The sequence below is a fragment of the Mercenaria mercenaria genome, chromosome 8 (assembly GCF_021730395.1).
Source record: "Mercenaria mercenaria strain notata chromosome 8, MADL_Memer_1, whole genome shotgun sequence".
NCBI classification, from domain to species: Eukaryota; Metazoa; Mollusca; class Bivalvia; order Venerida; family Veneridae; genus Mercenaria; species Mercenaria mercenaria.
The window spans coordinates 22457317-22477734 of record NC_069368.1 but is presented as its reverse complement, the minus strand read 5'-3'; the positions used below and the strand labels follow the sequence as shown (position 1 = coordinate 22477734).

Genomic DNA, 20418 nt, shown 5'->3' with positions numbered 1-20418 from the left:
TTGACCCAGATGACCCATTTTCGAACTCGGCCTAGATTTTATCAAGCAATCATCTGACCAAAATTCATGAAGATCAATTGAAAAATACAGCCTCTATCGCATACACAAGGTTTTTCTTTGATTTGACCTTGTGACCTAGTTTTTGACCCAGATGACCCATTTTCGAACTCGGCCTAGATTTCATCAAGGCAATCATTCTGACCAAATTAATGAAGAAATTGAAAAATACAGCCTCTATCGCATACACAAGGTTTTTCTTTGATTTGACCTAGTGACCTAGTTTTTGACCCAGATGACCCATTTTCGAACTCGGCTAGATTTCATCAAGGTTATCATTCTGACCAATATTCATGAAGAAAATTGAAAAATACGCCTCTATCGCATACACAAGGTTTTTCTTTGATTTGACCTAGTGACCTAGTTTTTGACCCGAGATGACCATTTCAACTCGCTTGATTTATCGAAGTACTTCTGCCAGATTAATAATAATCGCTCTTCCATAACATTCTTGTTACCTTGCCCTATTTGACCCGAGATACATTTCGATCGCCTAGATTTATCAAAGTTATCATCTGACATATTCATGAGATTAATGAAAAACAGCCTCTATCGCATACACAAGGTTTTTCTTTGATTTGACCTAGTGACCTAGTTTTTGACCCGAGATGACCCATTTTCGAACTCGGCCTAGATTTCATCAAGGTTATCATTCTGACCAATATTCATGAAGATTAATTGAAAAATACAGCCTCTATCGCATACACAAGCTAAATGTTGACAGACGACAGACGACAGACGACAGACGACGGACGACAGACGCCGGACATCGAGCGATCAGAAAAACTCACCTGAGCATTGCTCAGGTGAGCTAAAAAATAAGTTTCAAAGCTATATGCCTTTAATTGATGGCTGTATGTACTTGCATGCAAAAACTTAACCAAGGTGTGACGCCGACGCCGACGCCAGGGTGAGTAGAATAGCTAGACTATTCTTTGAATAGTCGAGCTAAAAATAGGATTCAACTTTAATATAATAACGCACCTTCTGTTGCAATAGGTATCAATATTTTCCTATTTCTCTCGCACATCATGTCTTTTGTTACACACATTTTTTTGAAAGAAAGAGATCTAACAAACTAGAAATCTGACATCAGCTATCAGGTATCTATCAATTTCATGAAAACCATGGCGATGATTACCTGAGAGTTTCATAATTTGCTGTTACACTAAAAAAACTTGAAATGATACTAGGCAAGTATTATTCTGTTTTTTTTTTTGTTTTTTTTTTTTTCAAATGAATTTTTTTAACTGTCAGAATGAAGACACACTTGCGAAAAATGAAACGGATATAAAGATATAAAATTCACTAATTCCTTGGCTTCAAGCAGTGTTATGCTGATGAAGTTTAAATTTTTGAAAAGAGGTAGAGGGGAGAGGCGGGTTAGCAACTTTAATATATAAGCCTCCAACCACCGAGGCCCCCACCCCTCAAGTTCATACTGTGTATGATTAGTAAAGTTCTGTTTAAAATCTGTAATTTCAAAATTCTTTAAAACTTCTGAATTAAAAAGCAAACAAGCTTCTATCTTTTTTTTTTCAATCATTTCTTTTAAAATCATGCAAGAAATAATAATAGAACTTAAAAAAAAAATACTGAAAAAGAAAATAGGTTCCGATATAATAAAGCCAGATTAAAAACTTCAGATTAAAGACTAGCAAAACTAAAATAGAACGTAAGTTTAACAGCAAACAGCAGCTCGTTATATGCAGGTTATAATATTAATATGGGTGAAAATGTTCAGCACACACATGGTGCCACTTACGTAGTCGTCAATACCGTCTTTGACGCACGTTACACCTAGCACCAACGCCAGTGGTACAAGAGTGGTATAGAATGGTAAAGAAGATATGGCAGGAATAACCTGTTGAGAAGAACATATCAGTAATGAAAAGTATCACAATATGATAGAGCTAAAACAATTCAATTACATATAATAATTGTGAAACTGCACTAATCACACTTATGACATTTGGTGAAAATCTGTCCAATAATATAAAAGAAGTAGCTGAAGTATCACAACATCTGATGAATCAAGGGACATAACTTCCCTGAAAATCACCAAACCGAAAAATTCAGATGATATGCATAACTGGGCTTGGCAATGGTCACAGCCGTAACATACTACTTTATACAAGTTCTAATGCATTCAGTTGGTGAAGATCACTTAATGCCTAAAAAAGATAATAAGCTTGACAATGTCTAGCATGACAGTTATATACTTGGTCAATGTCACAAGGATAAAGTTAGATGAGCACCGCTATGCGAACACCAACAGTCTTATCTGGATCCAAACTCAGTCGGTTCACTAATCAGGTCTATACAATCCCTGAAAATGATAAAGGAACAGTATGGATGCTCTCTGATCTGGATCCTTGCTGGTCGCATAGCCCTAATGCTGGTTTTTGCACAGCAGTGCTAATATATGAGCCACACAATGAGAAAACCAACATAGTGCCTTTGCGACCAAGATGGATCCAGACCAGCCTGCGTGTCTGCGCAGTCTAGTCAGGATCCATGTTGTTTGCCAACTGTTTCTCTAATTGCAATAGGCTTTGAAAGTGAACAGCATAGATCCTGACCAGACAGTGTGGACGCGCAGGCTGGTCTTGATCCTTGCTGGTCATATAGCCCTAATGTTGGTTTTCGCACAGCAGCGCTCATATATTTTAAAGATAAGAAATAAAGGTATTGAAAAGAGCATTGTCTTTGCAGCCTTCTTTAAAATCCCTCCGTTGGTCAATGTCGCTTGAGACAATAAACCTGTCAATACAAAATAATGTCAGTCAATGTCACAAAATATTACTGCAATTTTAATGGTCAATGTCAGACATTTTGTCAAGTTAGATAATCTAGACACCATAATATTATGCTGTATAGGAATTGCACTTCACTGAAAACAAAACCTCTTCTAATATAATAACAGAAGTAAAATATGTGACAGTAATACATTTTTCTAGTTTAAATCATACAAGTAAAAAAAGTTTATTTTTATACTATTCAGAATAAAGTAGCACTTCGTTTACTATATAAGCTTTTGTATGCCTGTAATACAGTACAAAATCTTGACAGAGACCCCAAAATGACCTAGTGCCAAAAAAGTAGTTACTGTAGTGACAAACTGAATTGTTGCCAAAACAAGAACTATTTGTAAAACACATAATTATACTACATTCTCCCCTTGCCTGTTGGAGGCAGCTGGGAGTGTAGTAGGCTGTGACCTTGGCTTTAGGCTTCAAAAAATGACTTTAAAACAATAGATGGCATCTACTGACCATACAGTCATGCTATGAAGTGACATGGCTATATAATTCTGGCTTATTACACGAGTACCTATAAATAGTAACAAATTTGTGCTGAAAATTCTCCTATTATTGCATTACGTCATGCATTATCACATTATCATAACAAGCCCCAGGGCCATTATCGATAATGGCCCTGACATTAGCACAGGAAATTAACATCCATAAACAGAAAAGATGTCATCAGGTTTCATTGAGGTAAAATAGCAAATATTTCAGTTTTAGTTCTATTTTCTTGAGCGTAACCTCGTATATTCTTCGTGAATAACTTATTTTCAACCCTGAATTATTCTAATAGCAACATAGAACAACTTTCAAGGCGTTGGATTTTATACAGTATTCAGTCTTTTATACATATAATATAGAAACTGAAAAGCTGTAAATTATTATGCCAGAAAATGCCAGTTCCCATCAAAATGACACACTAAACTTTTCTTACTATATTATAGGTAAACATGTAATAAACAGGTAAATACATGGGAGAGCGGTGCCTTTGAGTGATAATGACCCTGGAAGAAGATAATAGCCCTCGTGTTATCATCACCTTGCCAGGGCCATTATCACTCAAAGGCACCGCTCTCCCATTTATTAACCTATACATAATATAATAATATATAGGCTCAAGCTTTCTCCAGCAATTTATAAAAATCTCTGATTTGTCTCAAGGTCACTGTTACCGAGACCTTTGTCTGACCACAGGCTTTTAATCAATGTTGACCCAAGAGTTCTGCAGTTATTGATCAAAATCTTTCTTTCAGTTTCTAGATCACCATGACCTTGACATTTGACCTACTGACCTCCAAAACAATAGGGTCAATGTACTGAATTGAGGTCACAATCTTGTACATTCCACTTATAAGCAAAAACATTCTCCAGTTATTATTGATCGGTTTCTAGTGTCTACCCCCAGATAGACCAACAAGATCCAGTCTCCTTCAAAGTAAGGCATTAATATTGTATAGCCTTGTCTTATCTATGCATCCTCATTAAATGAAACCGTTTTCAATATTTCATATTCTTCAGTTTAAATAGGAAGAAATAAGAAGAAATATATTACCTGTAGGATGAGGAGACCAAGGAAGTATGCATTGGCGATCCTCTGTAACTGCTCAAACAGGTTCTTCGGTAAAAATGATACTATCGTGTACTTTGACGTACAGATGTAGTTGTTCTGTAAAGAAAAAAGTTTGAAATTTGACTCTTTACATAAGACTATCAAACTATAACAGCTCACTTAATGCTTAACTTTTACCCTAATAAATTTCTATAATGAACTTGTCCATTTTTCAATTTGGACAGTACCACTAACTGTTAAAAGGGGTGCTCACCAAAACGTTACTGAATGGCAAACAGTGCGGACTATGATAAGACTGCATGGATGTGCAGGCTGATCTTGGTCTGCACTGGTTGCAAAGGCAGAATCACTTGCCGCCAGCTTACTCCCATAATTCATGCTTCTACATAATTTCTATTTTTGGACTGCTCAGAACCCTACATAACTTGAGCATTTGACTCATCCTTTAGCGACCTTGAATAATCAGTGTTTTACTATATTTAGTTATCAGTATTTATAGATTTATTTTTGACCTATTTATTAATGGATCCCGATGATAATTTCATTTTAACGGTACCCTGTAAAATCCAAAAACAGGTAAAGCAGGTGTGTTATCCAATAAGTGGTGTTAATTTGTATATTGTAGTATTCTTAACTCTAAATACGATTCTTTATTCCATAACAGATTTGTAGTCTAGTGGATAGTGTGTTGGACATCTATTCTTTTTATGTTTGTATGGTGTAGGTTCGAGCCCTTCTTTTTTTAAAATGATTTTTACCTACTCTTTTTGCAGGTTTTTGTTCATATCGTTTTATGGATTTGTTTAATTATTATTGCAATGTTTATAGATTCAATGTCTATTATAACAAGAGCTGTCTCCGTAGGATGACACATGCCCCCGATGGCACTTTGAATGAATAGTTATGGCCAATGTTAGAGTTTAGGACCTTTGACCTACGGAGCTGGGTCTTGCGCGCGACACATCGTCTTACTGTGTCACACATTCATGCATAGTTATTTTAAAATCCATGCATGAATGACAAAGATAAGGACCGGACATGCCCATCAATGCACTATCATGAAAAATGATCTTTAACGTCTAAGTGTGACCTTGACCTTTGAGCTACGGACCTGGGTCTTGCGCACTGCACGTCGTCTTACTGTGGTACACATTCATGCCAAGTTATTTGAAAATCCATCCATCGATGACAAAGATATGGACCGGACACGCCCATCAATGCACTATCCTTTAACATCTAAGTGTGACCTTGACCTTTGAGCTACGGACCTGGGTCTTGCGCACTGCACATCGTCTTACTGTGGTACACATTCATGCCAAGTTATTTGAAAATCCATCCATCTATGACAAAGATATGGACCGGACACGCCCATCAATGCACTATCCTTTAACGTCTAAGTGTGACCTTGACCTTTGAGCTACGGACCTGGGTCTTGCGCACTGCACGTCGTCTTACTGTGGTACACATTCATGCCAAGTTATTTGAAAATCCATCCATCGATGACAAAGATATGGACCGGACACGAAAATTGCGGACAGACCGACAGACTGACAGACCGACAGACAGACAGACAATTCAAAAACTATATGCCTCCCTTCGGGGGCATAAAAAGAGATCCTCTGAAAAATGTCAATAAGTACTCAGTATAAGTTCATGAGATATAAATAGTTTTACATGAATTCCTTCTCTAGGTAAAAACATGTTGGAAAAATTAAAGAGTAGCTCGTCCTGTATTCGAACCAGCATCGTAAGCTTACAAATCATACATGTTAACCACTGGACCACGCCGCAACTTCCATTGGTTTTGCGATATAAGATATTTGTCATATAATGTGTCCACCTGATTCCCTATTTCATTGTTATGGGTAAATCCGGTATTAGTAAATAAAGGCCACAGTTATCGCGTTTTGTTAATAGTTATCAGTATTTATAGATTTATTTTTGACCTACTAAGTAGAAAATTTAAATCTAACATTGAGTCAATCTATATTCTATTTGAGCAGAAAAACCAGTACTGAAAGTGCAGCCGTGATTCCAGCATTGGTTCAAACCTAAAACCTTTCAAAAGAAAGGTGAAACTATTTAACAGGTGTAAATACACAACATGGTATCTTGTTTACCAATACATGTAATGTTGTTATGACTGCCATGTAAAAGTCTGATTTTCACAAGTTAATCTTTATACCATTCCTAGACTGTGCCTTAAATCAAACATGCCTATGCATAAATCTAACAACATAACACTGGGAAGGACCAAGCCTGATTAGCCATCTCTGTCACATCCTGCTCACAAATTTGATAAAATGTGTGGGTACTATTAATATGATATCATGGACATTACTAGGTATAATTTATTTAATTCTTACCGCATATTCAAACTGTGCATTGTATGGTGGGTCATTTGCTTTAATTCGCCTCTCAATCTCTGAAAATATAAAACATAAAAAATATAAAGATCTTGTTTTCATATAAAAAATGGAAAGTTTGTTTTTTGTTTAGCGTCATTTTCAAATGTATTTCAGAACTGGTCCATCATTTAGTTTGGGCAGTACCACTTATCATTGAAAGGGGTTGTTCACTGACTGAACAGCAAACAGTACAGACCATGATCAGCCTTGTGCAGGCTGGTCTTGGTCTGCACTGGTCGCAAAGGCAAAATCACTTGCCGCCAGCAGGCTATATATAAAAAGGTTAAGGGTGTAATACAAAAGCACAATTTCTATGGGCAAAGCCCAGTAGAATTCCGAAGGTATCTCTCTGATGATGTGATGCGAACATGTGCAGCCAAAAGAGCTCTGGAAATTGTTCTCCTTTTGATGAGATCAACAGATTTCATAGGAAATGAATTACAATACATGTATACAGCTTAATTAAAGTATGGCATTTTAGACTGTACAATTGCTGGCAGACAACTCTACAGAAGAAGTCACCTATATAGAAACTCAGTAACAACAGTAAGTAAACTTATAAATAATAGTTATATAATATCAATATATGTAGATTGGTATGTGATAAAAAGATTGTTAGCTTTGCATTGAGAAACATGCACTTGTTCTTTAGTGAAATAAATACTGCGCTCCTAAAATCGGGCAATATTTCCACTGCTATTTCTCAATACATTAAGCTAATAACCTATACTCATGTACACAAGCAACAATAATGTTAGGGTGAGCATGTTGGCAGTGTAGTGGATGTGTAAAGCTAGGCCTAACCATACAAGAATTCTATGGATTAACCCTTAGCCTGCTGGCGGCAAGTGATTCTGCCTCTGCGACCAGTGCAGACCAAGATCAGCCTGCACATCTGTGCAATCAGATCATGGTCTGCACTGTTCGCTATTCAGTCATTAAATTTTTAGTAAACACCCCTTCAAATGATAAATGGTACTGCCCATATTGGAAGATGGACCAGTCTATTATAGCATGGTAAGGGTTAAATACAATATCTATAAACAGTTTGATATAGTTTCAGAAACAAGAATACCTGCAGCTGCAACCTTTCTCTTGCATATCATCCTCCTTTAATCCTCAAACATCCTTCTCTATATTTAAAACTGGTATTAGTTCACAAAGAAGAATAGTAGTGATATAGGGTTACCTCGTGAAACAAATCTATATATTTCATAAATTATAGCACCAATACTTCCACATAAACTGACAGTCAACTACTAAAGCGGAATTAAATCCCTCACAAATATTTCTGATTATAGGAAATTGTCCCATCATAAAATGTTGTTAAAGCTGTGTATTACTGTAACAGTAATAAATAACATAAAGACCCTTCACATTTAAGTAATAGATCTATATCAGGTACTTAACATATTGAAATAGCTATATAAGTCTGCCTTTTTACTGAAGTTGCTGCTTACAGTTACATCTCTAAGACGTACCACAGACATATCAGTAACTTCAAACACTTAAAGATAAGTTTCAATCAAATCAAATACAGGAAATTGTTAATATGCTCCCTGTGCAAACAAGGAAATAAGTATAAAGATAAAAATTGCAGAGTTTATAAATTTCAATGTGCCAATTTTGTATGATATTCTGGTAACAATTCTATATATCTATAAGCCCATGCAGATTTTCTAATGCTACTTTAGCTATCAGCTATTCAACAAGCCTGAAGCACAACTAAAATAACCAAATACATTTTAACCTTTACCCTGCTAAATTTCTAAAACAGACTGGTCCATCATTCATTCTGGGAAATACCATTTATTAACTGAAGCGGGTTTTACTGAAAATTTACTGACTGAATAGCGAACAGTGCAGACCATGATCAGACTGCACGGATGTGCAGGCTGATCTTGGTCTACACTGGTCTCAATGGCAGAATCACTTGCCGCCAGCAGGCGAAAGGTTAACCTTTAGCCTGCTGGTGGCAAGTGGTTTTGCCTTTACGAACAGTGCAAAACAAGATCAGCCTCTGCATATCCATGCAGGCTGATCATGGATCACTGTTCGCCATTCAGTCAGTATCTTTTTGACAAGCACCCATTTTAAAACAGTCAATGGTACTGCCCAAATTGAATAATGGACCAGTCCATTTTAAAACTTTAGCATGCTAAGGTTAAAATAGTAACGTATTAATTTCCAAACAATTTCTGTCAGGAGACTCTCTCATTGTTAAATTGATAAATCGTTTCATAACAAAACCTCTTAACAAAGTATCTCTTCATCACTGAAACAGAAAACAAATCACTCGCTTATCAGAACATCACAGCTTTGAAACGATTACATCCATTTTTTCAACAGCAAGTTACTATCTCATCCTAAATTCTGACATAACAATTCCCTCAAAGCACAAATTTAACAAAATTTGGAATCCTAAAATATATATATCTTGATTGATCAGCTTTTTTCTTGTCTTGTTATATTAACTTAGAAAACAATCAATTTTCTCGTGCACTAATAGCCAGTTGAACCATAATGATTATTGACTAGCTTAAACTTCTACCGATGACCTTTAGGAATGAATAACATGCACTTGCTGCTCCTGGAAAATGCCAAATAAGTTTGCAGAAAGTAGACTTCTAAAATTGATAAGTTGTACTTATAACAAAACAAGATGTGGAAGAGACTGCCTGTATCGCTTATATAACCAGTGTTCATTAACCCTTATAATGAACTTTGTCTTTACCATTAACTGTTTTAAAAGGGGTGCTTACAAAAAAGATACCGACTCAATGGTGAACTGTGCAGATCATGATCAGTCTGCATGGATGTGCAGGCTGATCTTTGTCTGCACTGGTTGCAAAGGCAGAATCACTTGCCACCAGCAGGCAAAATGTTAAGCCACAAAGTGCTGTTAAGTGACAAACACACTGGAATTTCATCAAGATTTTCATGATAAGAAACCAAATATTGCATTAAATTATACCTAAGATATCATTGACACTTATCTGGCCCTCTGTAGTTGTTTTTGTTTGTTTTTTTTTGTTTAAAGGAGATAACTCCTGAAGCTTTTCAAAATTTACAATAATTATGCCTCTTTTTTCTACCAACAGAATAATCAGAGCAGCAACAGAATTTTGCTGAGATAGTGGGGTGAAAACACAACAACAGAAATTAAGAAAAATATTTAAACTAGAAGATGCTCTTGTAGAAAAGCACATGTCTCCCCAAATGCATAGTCGTAATAGGCAAGAAGTCAATAGGGGACAGAAGCCAAAATCAAAGAGACACTGATGGTTGGCTGCAACAGGGATCATCTACTCTACATGTCCAATCATCCTATGAAGTTTCAGTTTAACATTCTGGGTTGATCGGAAACTGTTTTCCATGTTCAGGCCCCTGTGAACTTGACCTTTGATCGAGTGACCCCAAAATCAATACGGATCATCTACTCTGCATGTCCAATCATCCTGTGAAGTTTCAACATTCTGGGTCAAGTTATTGATTGGAAAGAGTTTTCCATGTTCAGGCCCCTGTGACCTTGACCTTAGCTCGAGTGACCCCAAAAATAATAAGGGTCATCTACTCTGTAAGTCCTATTATCCCATAAAGTTTAAAGGTTCTTAGTCAAATGGTTCTCAAGTACTGATGGGAAACCATTTTCCATATTCTGATCCCTGTGACCTTGAACTTTGATCAAGTGACCCAAAAATCTATATGGTTCATCTACACTACATGTCCAATCATCCTGTGAAGTTTCATTATTCTGGGTCAAGTGGTTCTCAAGTTATTTATCAGAAATGGTTTTCCATGTTGAGGCCCTGTGGCCTTGACCTTTGATCTAGTAACCCAAAAATGCTATAAGTCATCTATTCTGTAAGCCCTATCACCCTATGAAGTCTGAAGGTTCTAGGTCAAACAGAAGTGGTACAGATGGATGGCCCCTGTGACCTTGACCTTTGATAGAGTGACCCCAAAACCAATTGGGGTCATCTACTCCATAAGCCTTGCCAACCTATGAAGTTTAATGGTTCTAGGTCAAATGGTTCTCAAGTTACTGACTGGAAATAGATTTCCATGTTCTGGCCCCTGTGACCTTGACCTTTATTTAATAGTGACCCCAAAATCAATAGGAGAGAAAAAAACTTAAAACAAGAGGGCCATGATGGCCCTATATCGCTCACCTGTTATCATTGCACTTGAGGACAAGAAGGTCCTCAGAAAAAAATATCTAAGTCTAAATGACAGTAACAACAAAGGGAAGAAATTTAACCAAAAAGAATATAAAAATTCTTACAAGGTACAGATATGTCAAAATACACCTACAAATTGGAGGTATCATCCATGTTGTACCACAGAAAAGTGGTCTCGGTTTTTCCCTATGGCCAATAATAAAAAAGTTACTAAAAATAAGCTATTTATAGTAACGTAAAAGGGAAGTAATTAAAAAAAAAAATTATTGTAAGTGAAGAAAAGAAGGATCTGCCAAATAAATCTGTTGACATAAATGAAATTTCAGATCAGTATCTTCATTAGTTACAGAGATATACCCATTTTAATTTGAAATAAAGGGTAATTTGACATAAAATCAGTCCATAGTTATCTACCCTGATTGGCTCAGTCCAACTAATGACAATAATGAAAAATGATGTAAATCCATTTTGATTACAATCAGGGGAGGTAATCAGATATAAAATAACTCTGAACCTATGCTTGGATCTGATTTGTCATGGAATCCAAGAATTATTGTTGTTGAAGTTATTTTGGAAGTTTGTATCAAATAAAACCATAAATGAAGTCTCTATATGTCTGCAAAAGCCAAAATAGCCAATTTTGGACCTTTAAGGGGCCATAACTCTGGAACCCATGAAGAAATCTGGCCAGTTCAAGAAAGGAACCAAGATCTTGTGGTGATACAAGTTGTGTGCAAGTTTGGTTAAAATCGAATCATAAATGAAGCTGCTATTGTGCAGACAAGGTCAAAATAGCTAATTTTGGCTTTTTCAGGGGCCATAACTCTGGAACCCATAATTGGATCTGGCCAGGTTAAGAATGGAACCGAGATCTTATGGTGATACAAGTTGTGTGCCAGTTTGGTAAAAATCAAATCATAAATAAAGCTGCTACTGTGCAGACAAAGTCAAAATAGCTAATTTTGGCCCTTTCAGGGGCCATAACTCTGGAACCCATAATGGAATCTTACCAGTTCAAGAAAGGAACCAAGATCTTATGGTGATACAAGTTGTATGCCAGTTTGGTTAAAATCAAATCATAAATGAAGCTGCTATTGTGCAGACAAGATCAAAATAGCTAATTTTGGCCCTTTCAGGGGCCATAACTCTGGAACCCATAATGGAATCTGGCCAGTTCAAGAAAAGAACCAAGATCTTATGGTGATACAATTTGTGTGCCAGTTTGGTAAAAATCAAATCATAAATAAAGGCGCTACTGTGCAGACAAGGTCAAAATAGCTAATTTTGGCCCTTTCAGGGGCCATAACTCTTGAACCCATAATGGGATCTGGCCAGTTCAAGAAAGGAACCGAGATCATATGGTGATACAAGTTGTGTGCAAGTTTGGTCAAAATAAAATCATAAACGAAACCACTATCGTGCAGACAAGAAATTGTTGACGGACGCACGGACACACGCACGCACGGACGGACGACGGAAGAAGGGTGATCACAAAAGCTCACCATGTCACTATGTGACAGGTAAGCTTAAAAACATTAACAGACAACTGAGCCTGAAACATACTGTCCTGAAAATTCATCTCCTGATGATGCCTGAGTCATTAAATCACATCTGCTTTATTTGATATTTTAAGTTCTAAAATGCTTTTATTTTTATCTTAAAACAGATAAGAACAGCTATCCAAATAGATGTTATGCATAATTAAATATATAGAAAATGATTTGTTTGTTGTTTTTGGGGGGTTAAAGTTGTTTTTCAAAACTTTTTCGGTTATGTAACGGTGGGCAGTAGAAAATAATTACTTATTTTTTACACAAGAGCTTATACATTTAGAGCAATAAAGGGAGGTAATAAAAATATATATGGCAGCCACATGATCACAAAGGCATTCTGAGTCTTTAACTATGGATATTACTGCAAACACTCCTGGTCCCCAGTGCCAACCCCATGCCACTCTCTCAACACCAACACTCCTGGTCCCCAGTGCCAACCCCATGCCACTCTCTCAAAACCAACGCTCCTGTTCCCCAGTGCCAACCCCATGCCACTCTCTCAACACCAACGCTCCTGGTCCCCAGTGCCAACCCCATGCCACTCTCTCAACACCAACGCTCCTGGTCCCCAGTGCCAACCCCATGCCACTCTCTCAACACCACCACCACTTATTATTGTGGCAAGTACTTCAAATCAAGACATTGTTTAAAACCAAAATCCTTATTAAACTTTAATGCCTACAAATTATTTCATACTAGTTCATACCTAAAAGGCCTTACAAAACTACCTAATCTGGTATTATAACACTTTTCTAACTGCCTATTGTTTGTCATTATGAAACTAAGTTGACATTCAATTCCTGTAAATGTCAAAGCTGACAATGCATCCATTAGTGAAACACTTCCTGTATCACAATTGCTGGTATATAGCAGAATAAACAGACATGTATAGTACAAAAGTAGACGTGTCAAACAATGAAAATTGCAAAAGTTGGCAGACAATTGTTAAAATATTGTGATAATGACTGTATTGATTTATTAATATATCAACTGTAATTAGTAATTAGCAACAAGAGCTTTCAAATGACAGCAACGCTCAACTATTTGTTATTTGTTATTAAACAAAAGTTAGATAAATCAATATAGAAAGTTCATAAAGGGGTATAACTTTATGTCAAATGAAAACAAGAGAGATGAAACCTGCGCACTGCATGTCAATTCATCACAGTGAACAAGTATGTGAAGTTTCAATCCATTCACATACTTAGGTGATTACTAAGACGTCAACTTTAATCAAAAATTGTAAAGTTGAAAAAAGGGCTTAACTTACTGAAAAAGCAAACTGAGTTATTGCAACAGAACAGCAAAATTATGTGGGATCAACACAGCAAACAACACAGTGAACAAATGTGCTAAGTTTCAATCTATTCCAACAAATCTTAAATTTATTGAATACCAGTTTAAACAAGAGGGCCATGATGGCCCTGTATCGCTCACCTGAGTACCACTGCTCAAAATGATATGGTCAAGTTTTGACATAGAGCACAATCATGTGCATACACATTAAATATCAACAGGATAAACATTTTCTACTAACAGTCCCCTTTGATGTTGTCAGGGCCAATTTCCATACCAAGTTTGAGGGTCCTAGGCTCAAATGCTGCATTTTTGTACTAACATGACTATTCCTTAACCTGGAAGACTTAAATAACACTTAAAACCAATTTCATAAGATGCTGCTGATATAATTATATTTGTTTACATATAATAAAGGGAGGTAATTTGTCATTAATTCAGTCAAAAGTTATCTACCCTGATTGTCCGAGTCCATCTGATGGCACAAATGACATTTCAAATCAGTATCTTCATTGGTTACTAAGATACACCCATTTTAATTTGAAACAAGAGATCACAGAGTGATCTTGGCGCCCACCAATGTGCCATTTTTGAGTGTTCCAAATTTCAAGACTTACTGACTAGCTCAAGGTCAAATTTCATTTCCGTACACAACACTGTGCATGTGGTCCAAATTCGAAAGCTGTAGCTTGAGAAATGTGAAAGTAGGTCACTAGATCAATCTTAAGGTCAAAGTTTAATTCAGTACACAAAACTATGCAAGTGGTCCAAATTTGAAGGCTGTAGCTTGAGAAATGTGTAAGTAGGTCACTAGGTCAAAATCAAGGTCAAATTTCACTTCAGAACACAAATCTATGCACATGGTCCAAATTTGAAGCCTGTACCTTCAAAAATGTGGAAGTAGGTCACTAGGTCAATGTCAAAGTTTGTTTCGGTACACAATCCTATGCATGTGGTCTAAATTTGAAGCCTGTAGCTACAGAAATGTGAAAGTAGGTCACTAGGTCAATCTTAAGGTCAAAGTTCATTTCGGTACACAAAACTATGCAAGTGGTCCAAATTTGAAGGCTGTAGCTTGAGAAATGTAAAAGTAGGTCACTAGGTCAAAATCAAGCTCAAATTTTATTTCGGAATACAAAACTATGCATGTGGTCCATATTTGAAGCCTGTGCCTTCAAAAATGTGAAAGTAGGTCACTAGGTCAATGTAAAGGTCAAAGTTTGTTTCGGTACACAAAATTATGCATGTGGTCCAAATTTGAAGGCTGTCGCTTGAGAAATGTGAAAGTAGGTCACTTGGTCAAAATCAAGGTCAAACTTTATTACAGAATACAGAACAATGCATGTGGTCAAAATTTGAAGCCTGTACCTTTCAAAAATGTGAAAGTAGGTCACTAGGTCAATGTCAAGGTCAAAGTTTTTTTGATACACAAAACTATGCATGTGGTCAAACTTTGAAGGCTGTAGCTTGAGAAATGTGGAAGTAGGTCACTAGGTCAAAATCAAGGTCAAATTCCATTTCCGAACACGCAACTATGCATGTGGTCCAAATTTGAAGCCTGTACCTTCAAAAAATGTGAAAGTAGGTCACTAGGTCAATGTCAAGGTCAAAGTGTTTTCAGGTGCACAAAACTATGCATGTGGTCCAAATCTGAAGGCTGTATAGCTTGAGAAAATGTGAAAGTAGGTCACTAGGTCAAAATTAAGGTCAAATTTTATTTCGAAACACAAAATTATGCATGTGGTCCAAATTTGAAGACTGTACCTTCAACAAGAGGGCCATGATGGCCCTATATCGCTCACCTGTTATCATTGCACTTGAGGACAAGAAGGTCCTCAGAAAAAATATCTAAGTCCAAAGGACAGGAACAACAAAGGGAAGAAATTAAACCAAAAAGAAAAAAAAATTCTTACAAGGTACAGATATGTCAAAAAACACCTAAAAATTGGAGGTACCATCCATGTTGTACCACAGAAAAGTGGTCTCGGTTTTTCCCTACGGCCAATAATAAAAAAGTTACTAAAAACAAACTATTTATAGTAACGTAAAAGGGAAGTAATTAAAACTAGAAAATGCTTTTGTAAAACAAGGGTGCAGAATGTCACAATATACGCCCGTCACAGCAAATTTGTTTACACTAGCACCTGTATTTGCAAATGGAATTTTAATTTTCTAGTTGTTTACAATGTTGTTTTTTTTAGAAATTATTGTAATTCTTTTATTTTTCTAAGTCCACAAAAAAAATCCTTACCAGGTAGAGATACCTTAAAATACACCCAAAATTTGAAAGTAATATCAATGTTGTACCACAGAAAAGTGGTCTTGGTTTTTCCCTACGGTCAATTATAAAAAAGTTACAACGTAAGTTATTTATAGTAACAACTAAGGGAAGTTAATCTTTAAAGAGAAAAAAAAAAAAAAAAAAAAAATATCGAAAAAAAAAAATTACAAGTCCACACAAAAATCCTTACCAGGTAGAGATAGCTCAAAATACACCTCAGAATTGGATGTAACATGCATGTTGTACTACAGAAAAGTGGTCTCGATTTTTCCCTACGACTTGTAATGAAAAAGTTACAATATAAGCTATTTATAGTAACAGCAAAGGGAAGTAATTTTAAAGAAGGGACCAGTGCATGACACTCCGTCTCATGATGGTGTACAATTGTGCCAAGTTGCATCAAAATCCCTACATGCATGAAGAAGAAATGCTCCAGACAAAGTCATTCTTGTATCTGACCTTTGACCTTTAAGTGTGACCTTGACCTTAGACCGAGGGACCTGGTTCTTGCGCATGACACTCTGTCTCATGCTGTGAACATTTGTGCCAAGTTGTATCAAAATCCCTCAATGCATGAAGAAGAAATGCTCCGGACAAAGTTTTCATTCTTGTATCCTTTGACCTCTAAGTGTGACCTTGACCTTACCCCTAGGGACCTGGTTCTTGCGCACGACACTCCGTCTCATGATGGTGAACAATTTTGCCAAGCTACATCAAAGTCCTTTCATGCATGAAGAAGATATGCTCCGGACAAAGTTTTCATTCTTGTATCCTTTGACCTCTAAGTGTGACCTTGACCTTAGACCTAGGAACCTGGTTCTTGCGCACGACACTCCTCTCATTATGGTGAATAACTGTGCCAAGCTACATCAAAATCATTCCATGCATGAAGAAGATATGCTCCGGACAAAGTCATTCTTGAATTTTTCATTCTTGTATCCTTTGACCTCTAAGTGTGACCTTGACCTTAGACCTAGGGACCTGGTTTTTGCGCATGACACTCCGTCTCATGATGATGAACAATTGTGCCAACTTTCATCAAAATCCCTCCATACATGAAGAAGATATGCTCCGGACAAAGTCATTCTTGAATTTGACCTTTGACCTCTAAGTGTGACCTTGACCTTAGACCTAGGGACCTGGTTCTTGCGCATGACACTCCGTCTCATGATGGTGAACAACTGTGCCAAGTTTCATCAAAATCCCTCCATGCATGTAGAAGATATGCTCCGGACAAGGTCTGTGGACGCCGCCCGCCCGCCCGCCCGCCCGCCCGTCCGCCCGCCCATCCGCCCGCCAGGGGCGTTCCCATAATACGTCCCGTTTTTCAAACGGGCGTATAAAAGCGCATGTCTCCCCCAATGCAAAGTCCTATAGGCAAGAAGTCAATAGGGGTCAGGAGCGAAAGTCAAAGAGACACTGATGGTTGGCTGCAATAGGGATCATCTACTTGGCATGTCCAATCATCCCGCTAAATTTCAACACTCTTGGCCTAGTGGTTCTCAAGTCACTGTTCAGGTTTCTGTGACCTTGACCTTTGATCAAGTGACCTCAAAATAAATAGGGGTCATCTACTCTGCATGTCCAATCATCCTATTAAGTTTTAAGATTGTAGGTCAAGTGGTTCTCAAGTTATTTCCAAAAAAATGATTTTACATGAACAGGCCACTGTGACCTTGACCTTTAACGACTGACCCCAAAATCAATAGGGGTCATCTACTCTGCATGTTCAATCATCCTATTAAGTTTCAACATTCTGGGTCAAGTGGTTCTCAAGTTATTGATCGGAACTGGTTATCAATGTTCAGGCCCCTGTGACCTTGACCTTTAACAGAGTGACCCCAAAAATAATAGGGGTCATTTACTCTGCATGAACAATCATCCTATGAAGTTTCAACATTCTGGGTCGAGAGGTTCTCAAGTTATTGACTGGAAATGGTTTTCCATGTTCAGGCCCCTGTGGCCTTGACCTTTAACAGAGTGACCCTAAAATTGTTAGGGGTCATCTACTCTGCATGACCAATCATCCTATGAAGTTTCATCATTCTGGGTCAAGTGGTTCTCAAGTTACTGACCGGAAATGGTTTTCAATGTTCAGGCCCCTGTGACCTTGACCTTTCTAAGAGTGTCCCCAAAATCGTTAGGGGTCATCTACTCTGCATGAACAATCATCCTATTAAGTTTCAACATTCTGGGTCAAGTGGTTCTCAAGTTTTGACTGGAAATGGTTTTCAATGTTCAGGCCCCTGTGACCTTGACCTTTAATGGAGTGACCCCAAAATCGATAGGGGTCATCTACTCTGCATGTACAATCATCCTATGAAGTTTCAACATTCTGGGTTAAGTGGTTCTTTAGTTATTGATCGGAAATGGTTTTCCATGTTCAGGCCCCTGTGACCTTGACCTTTGATGGAGTGACCCCAAAATCAATAGGGGTCATCTACTCTTTATGACCAATCATCCTATGAAGTTTAAACATTCTGGGTCAAGTGGTTCTCTGGTTATTGATCGGAAATGGTTTTCAATGTTCAGGCCCCTGTGACCTTGACCTTTGACGGAGTGACCCCAAAATCAATAGGGGTCATCTACTCTTCATGATCAATCATCCTATGAAGTTTCAAGATTCTGGGTCAAGTGGTTCTCTAGTTATTGATCGGAAATGGTTTTCAATGATCAGGCCCCTGTGACCTTGACCTTTGACAGAGTGACCCCAAAATCAATAGGGGTCATCTACTCTTCATGATCAATCATCCTATGAAGTTTCAATATTCTGGGTCAAGTGGTTCTCTAGTTATTGATCGGAAATGGTTTTCAATGATCAGGCCCCTGTGACCTTGACCTTTGACAGAGTGACCCCAAAATCAATAGGGGTCATCTACTCTTCATAACCAATCATCCTATGAAGTTTCAACATTCTGGGTCAAGTGGTTCTCAAGTTACTGACGGGAAATGGTTTTCAATGTTCAGGCCCCTGTGACCTTGACCTTTAATGGAGTGACCCCAAAATCGAAAGGGGTCATCTACTTTGCATGTACAATCATCCTATGAAGTTTCACATTCTTGGTCAAGTGGTTCTCTAGTTATTGATCGGAAATGGTTTTCAATGTTCAGGCCCCTGTGACCTTGACCTTTGACGGAGTGACCCCAAAAACAATAGGGGTCGTCTACTTCAGCAGCCCTACAACCCAATGAAGTTTGAAGGTTCTAGGTCAAATGGTTCTCCAGTTACTGCTCGGAAATGAAGTGTGAGACGTACGGACGGACGGACGGACGGAAGGACGGACGGACAGGGCAAAAACAATATGTCTCCTGGGGGAGACATAAAAACTGATTGTAAGTTAACAAAAGAAGGATCTGCCAAATAAATCTGTTGACATAAATGAAATTTCAGATCAGTATCTTCATTAGTTACGGAGATATACCCATTTTAATTTGAAATAAAGGGAGGTAATTTGACATAAAATCAGTCCATAGTTATCTACCCTCATTGGCTCAGACCAACTAATGACAAAAATGAAATTTCAAATAAGTCCTATAAGTACTTACTGATATAAATCCATTTTGATTACAATCAGGGGAGGTAATCAGGTATAAAATAACTCTGGAACCTACGAATGGATCTGATTTGTCATGGAATCCAAGATTTATTGTTGTTGAAGATATTTTGGAAGTTTGTATCAAATAAAACCATAAATGAAGTCTCTATATGTCTGCAAAAGCCAAAATAGCCAATTTTGGACCTTTAAGGGGCCATAACTCTGGAACCCATGAAGGAATCTGGCCAGTTCAAGAAAGGAACCAAGATCTTGTGGTGATACAAGTTTTGTGCAAGTTTGGTTAAAATCAAATCATAAATGAAGCTGCTATTGTGCAGACAAGGTCAAAATAATTAATTTTGACCCTTTCAGGGACCATAACTCTGGAATCCATTATGGGATCTGGCCGGTTCAAGAAAGGAACCGAGATCTTATAGTGACACAAGTTTTGTGCAAGTTTGATTAAATTCGAATCATAAATGAAGCTGCTATTGTGCAGACAAGGTCAAAATAGCTAATTCTGGCCCTTTCAGGGGCCATCACTCTGAAATCCATAAAGGAATCTGGCCAGTTCAAGAAGGGAACAAAGATCATATGGTGATACAAGTTGTGTGCAAGTTTGGTTAAAATCAAATCATAAATGAAGCTGCTATTGTGCAGACAAGGTCAAAATAGCTAAAACGGGCCATTACTCTGGATCCCATAAAGGAATCTGGCTAGTTCAAGAAA

The 20418-nt window shown here is 37.4% G+C and overlaps 1 protein-coding gene across 8 annotated transcripts in view; it reads right to left on the bottom strand.

Moving 5' to 3' along the window:
- The window catches only part of LOC123522895 (phospholipid-transporting ATPase ID-like), a 104491-nt gene that overhangs the window by 52502 nt on the left and 31571 nt on the right, over positions 1-20418 (bottom strand). For 7 of the 8 annotated variants that reach the window (XM_045300390.2, XM_045300393.2, XM_045300392.2 and 4 more), the window contains 3 exons: positions 6801-6859; positions 4417-4530; positions 1823-1921 (listed from right to left, as the gene is read on the bottom strand). In XM_045300390.2, coding sequence (XP_045156325.1) covers positions 1823-1921; positions 4417-4530; positions 6801-6859 — 272 coding nt within the window. The remainder of the gene's footprint in view (positions 1-1822; positions 1922-4416; positions 4531-6800; positions 6860-20418) is intronic. The other variant, XM_053549529.1, reaches the window with a different exon arrangement.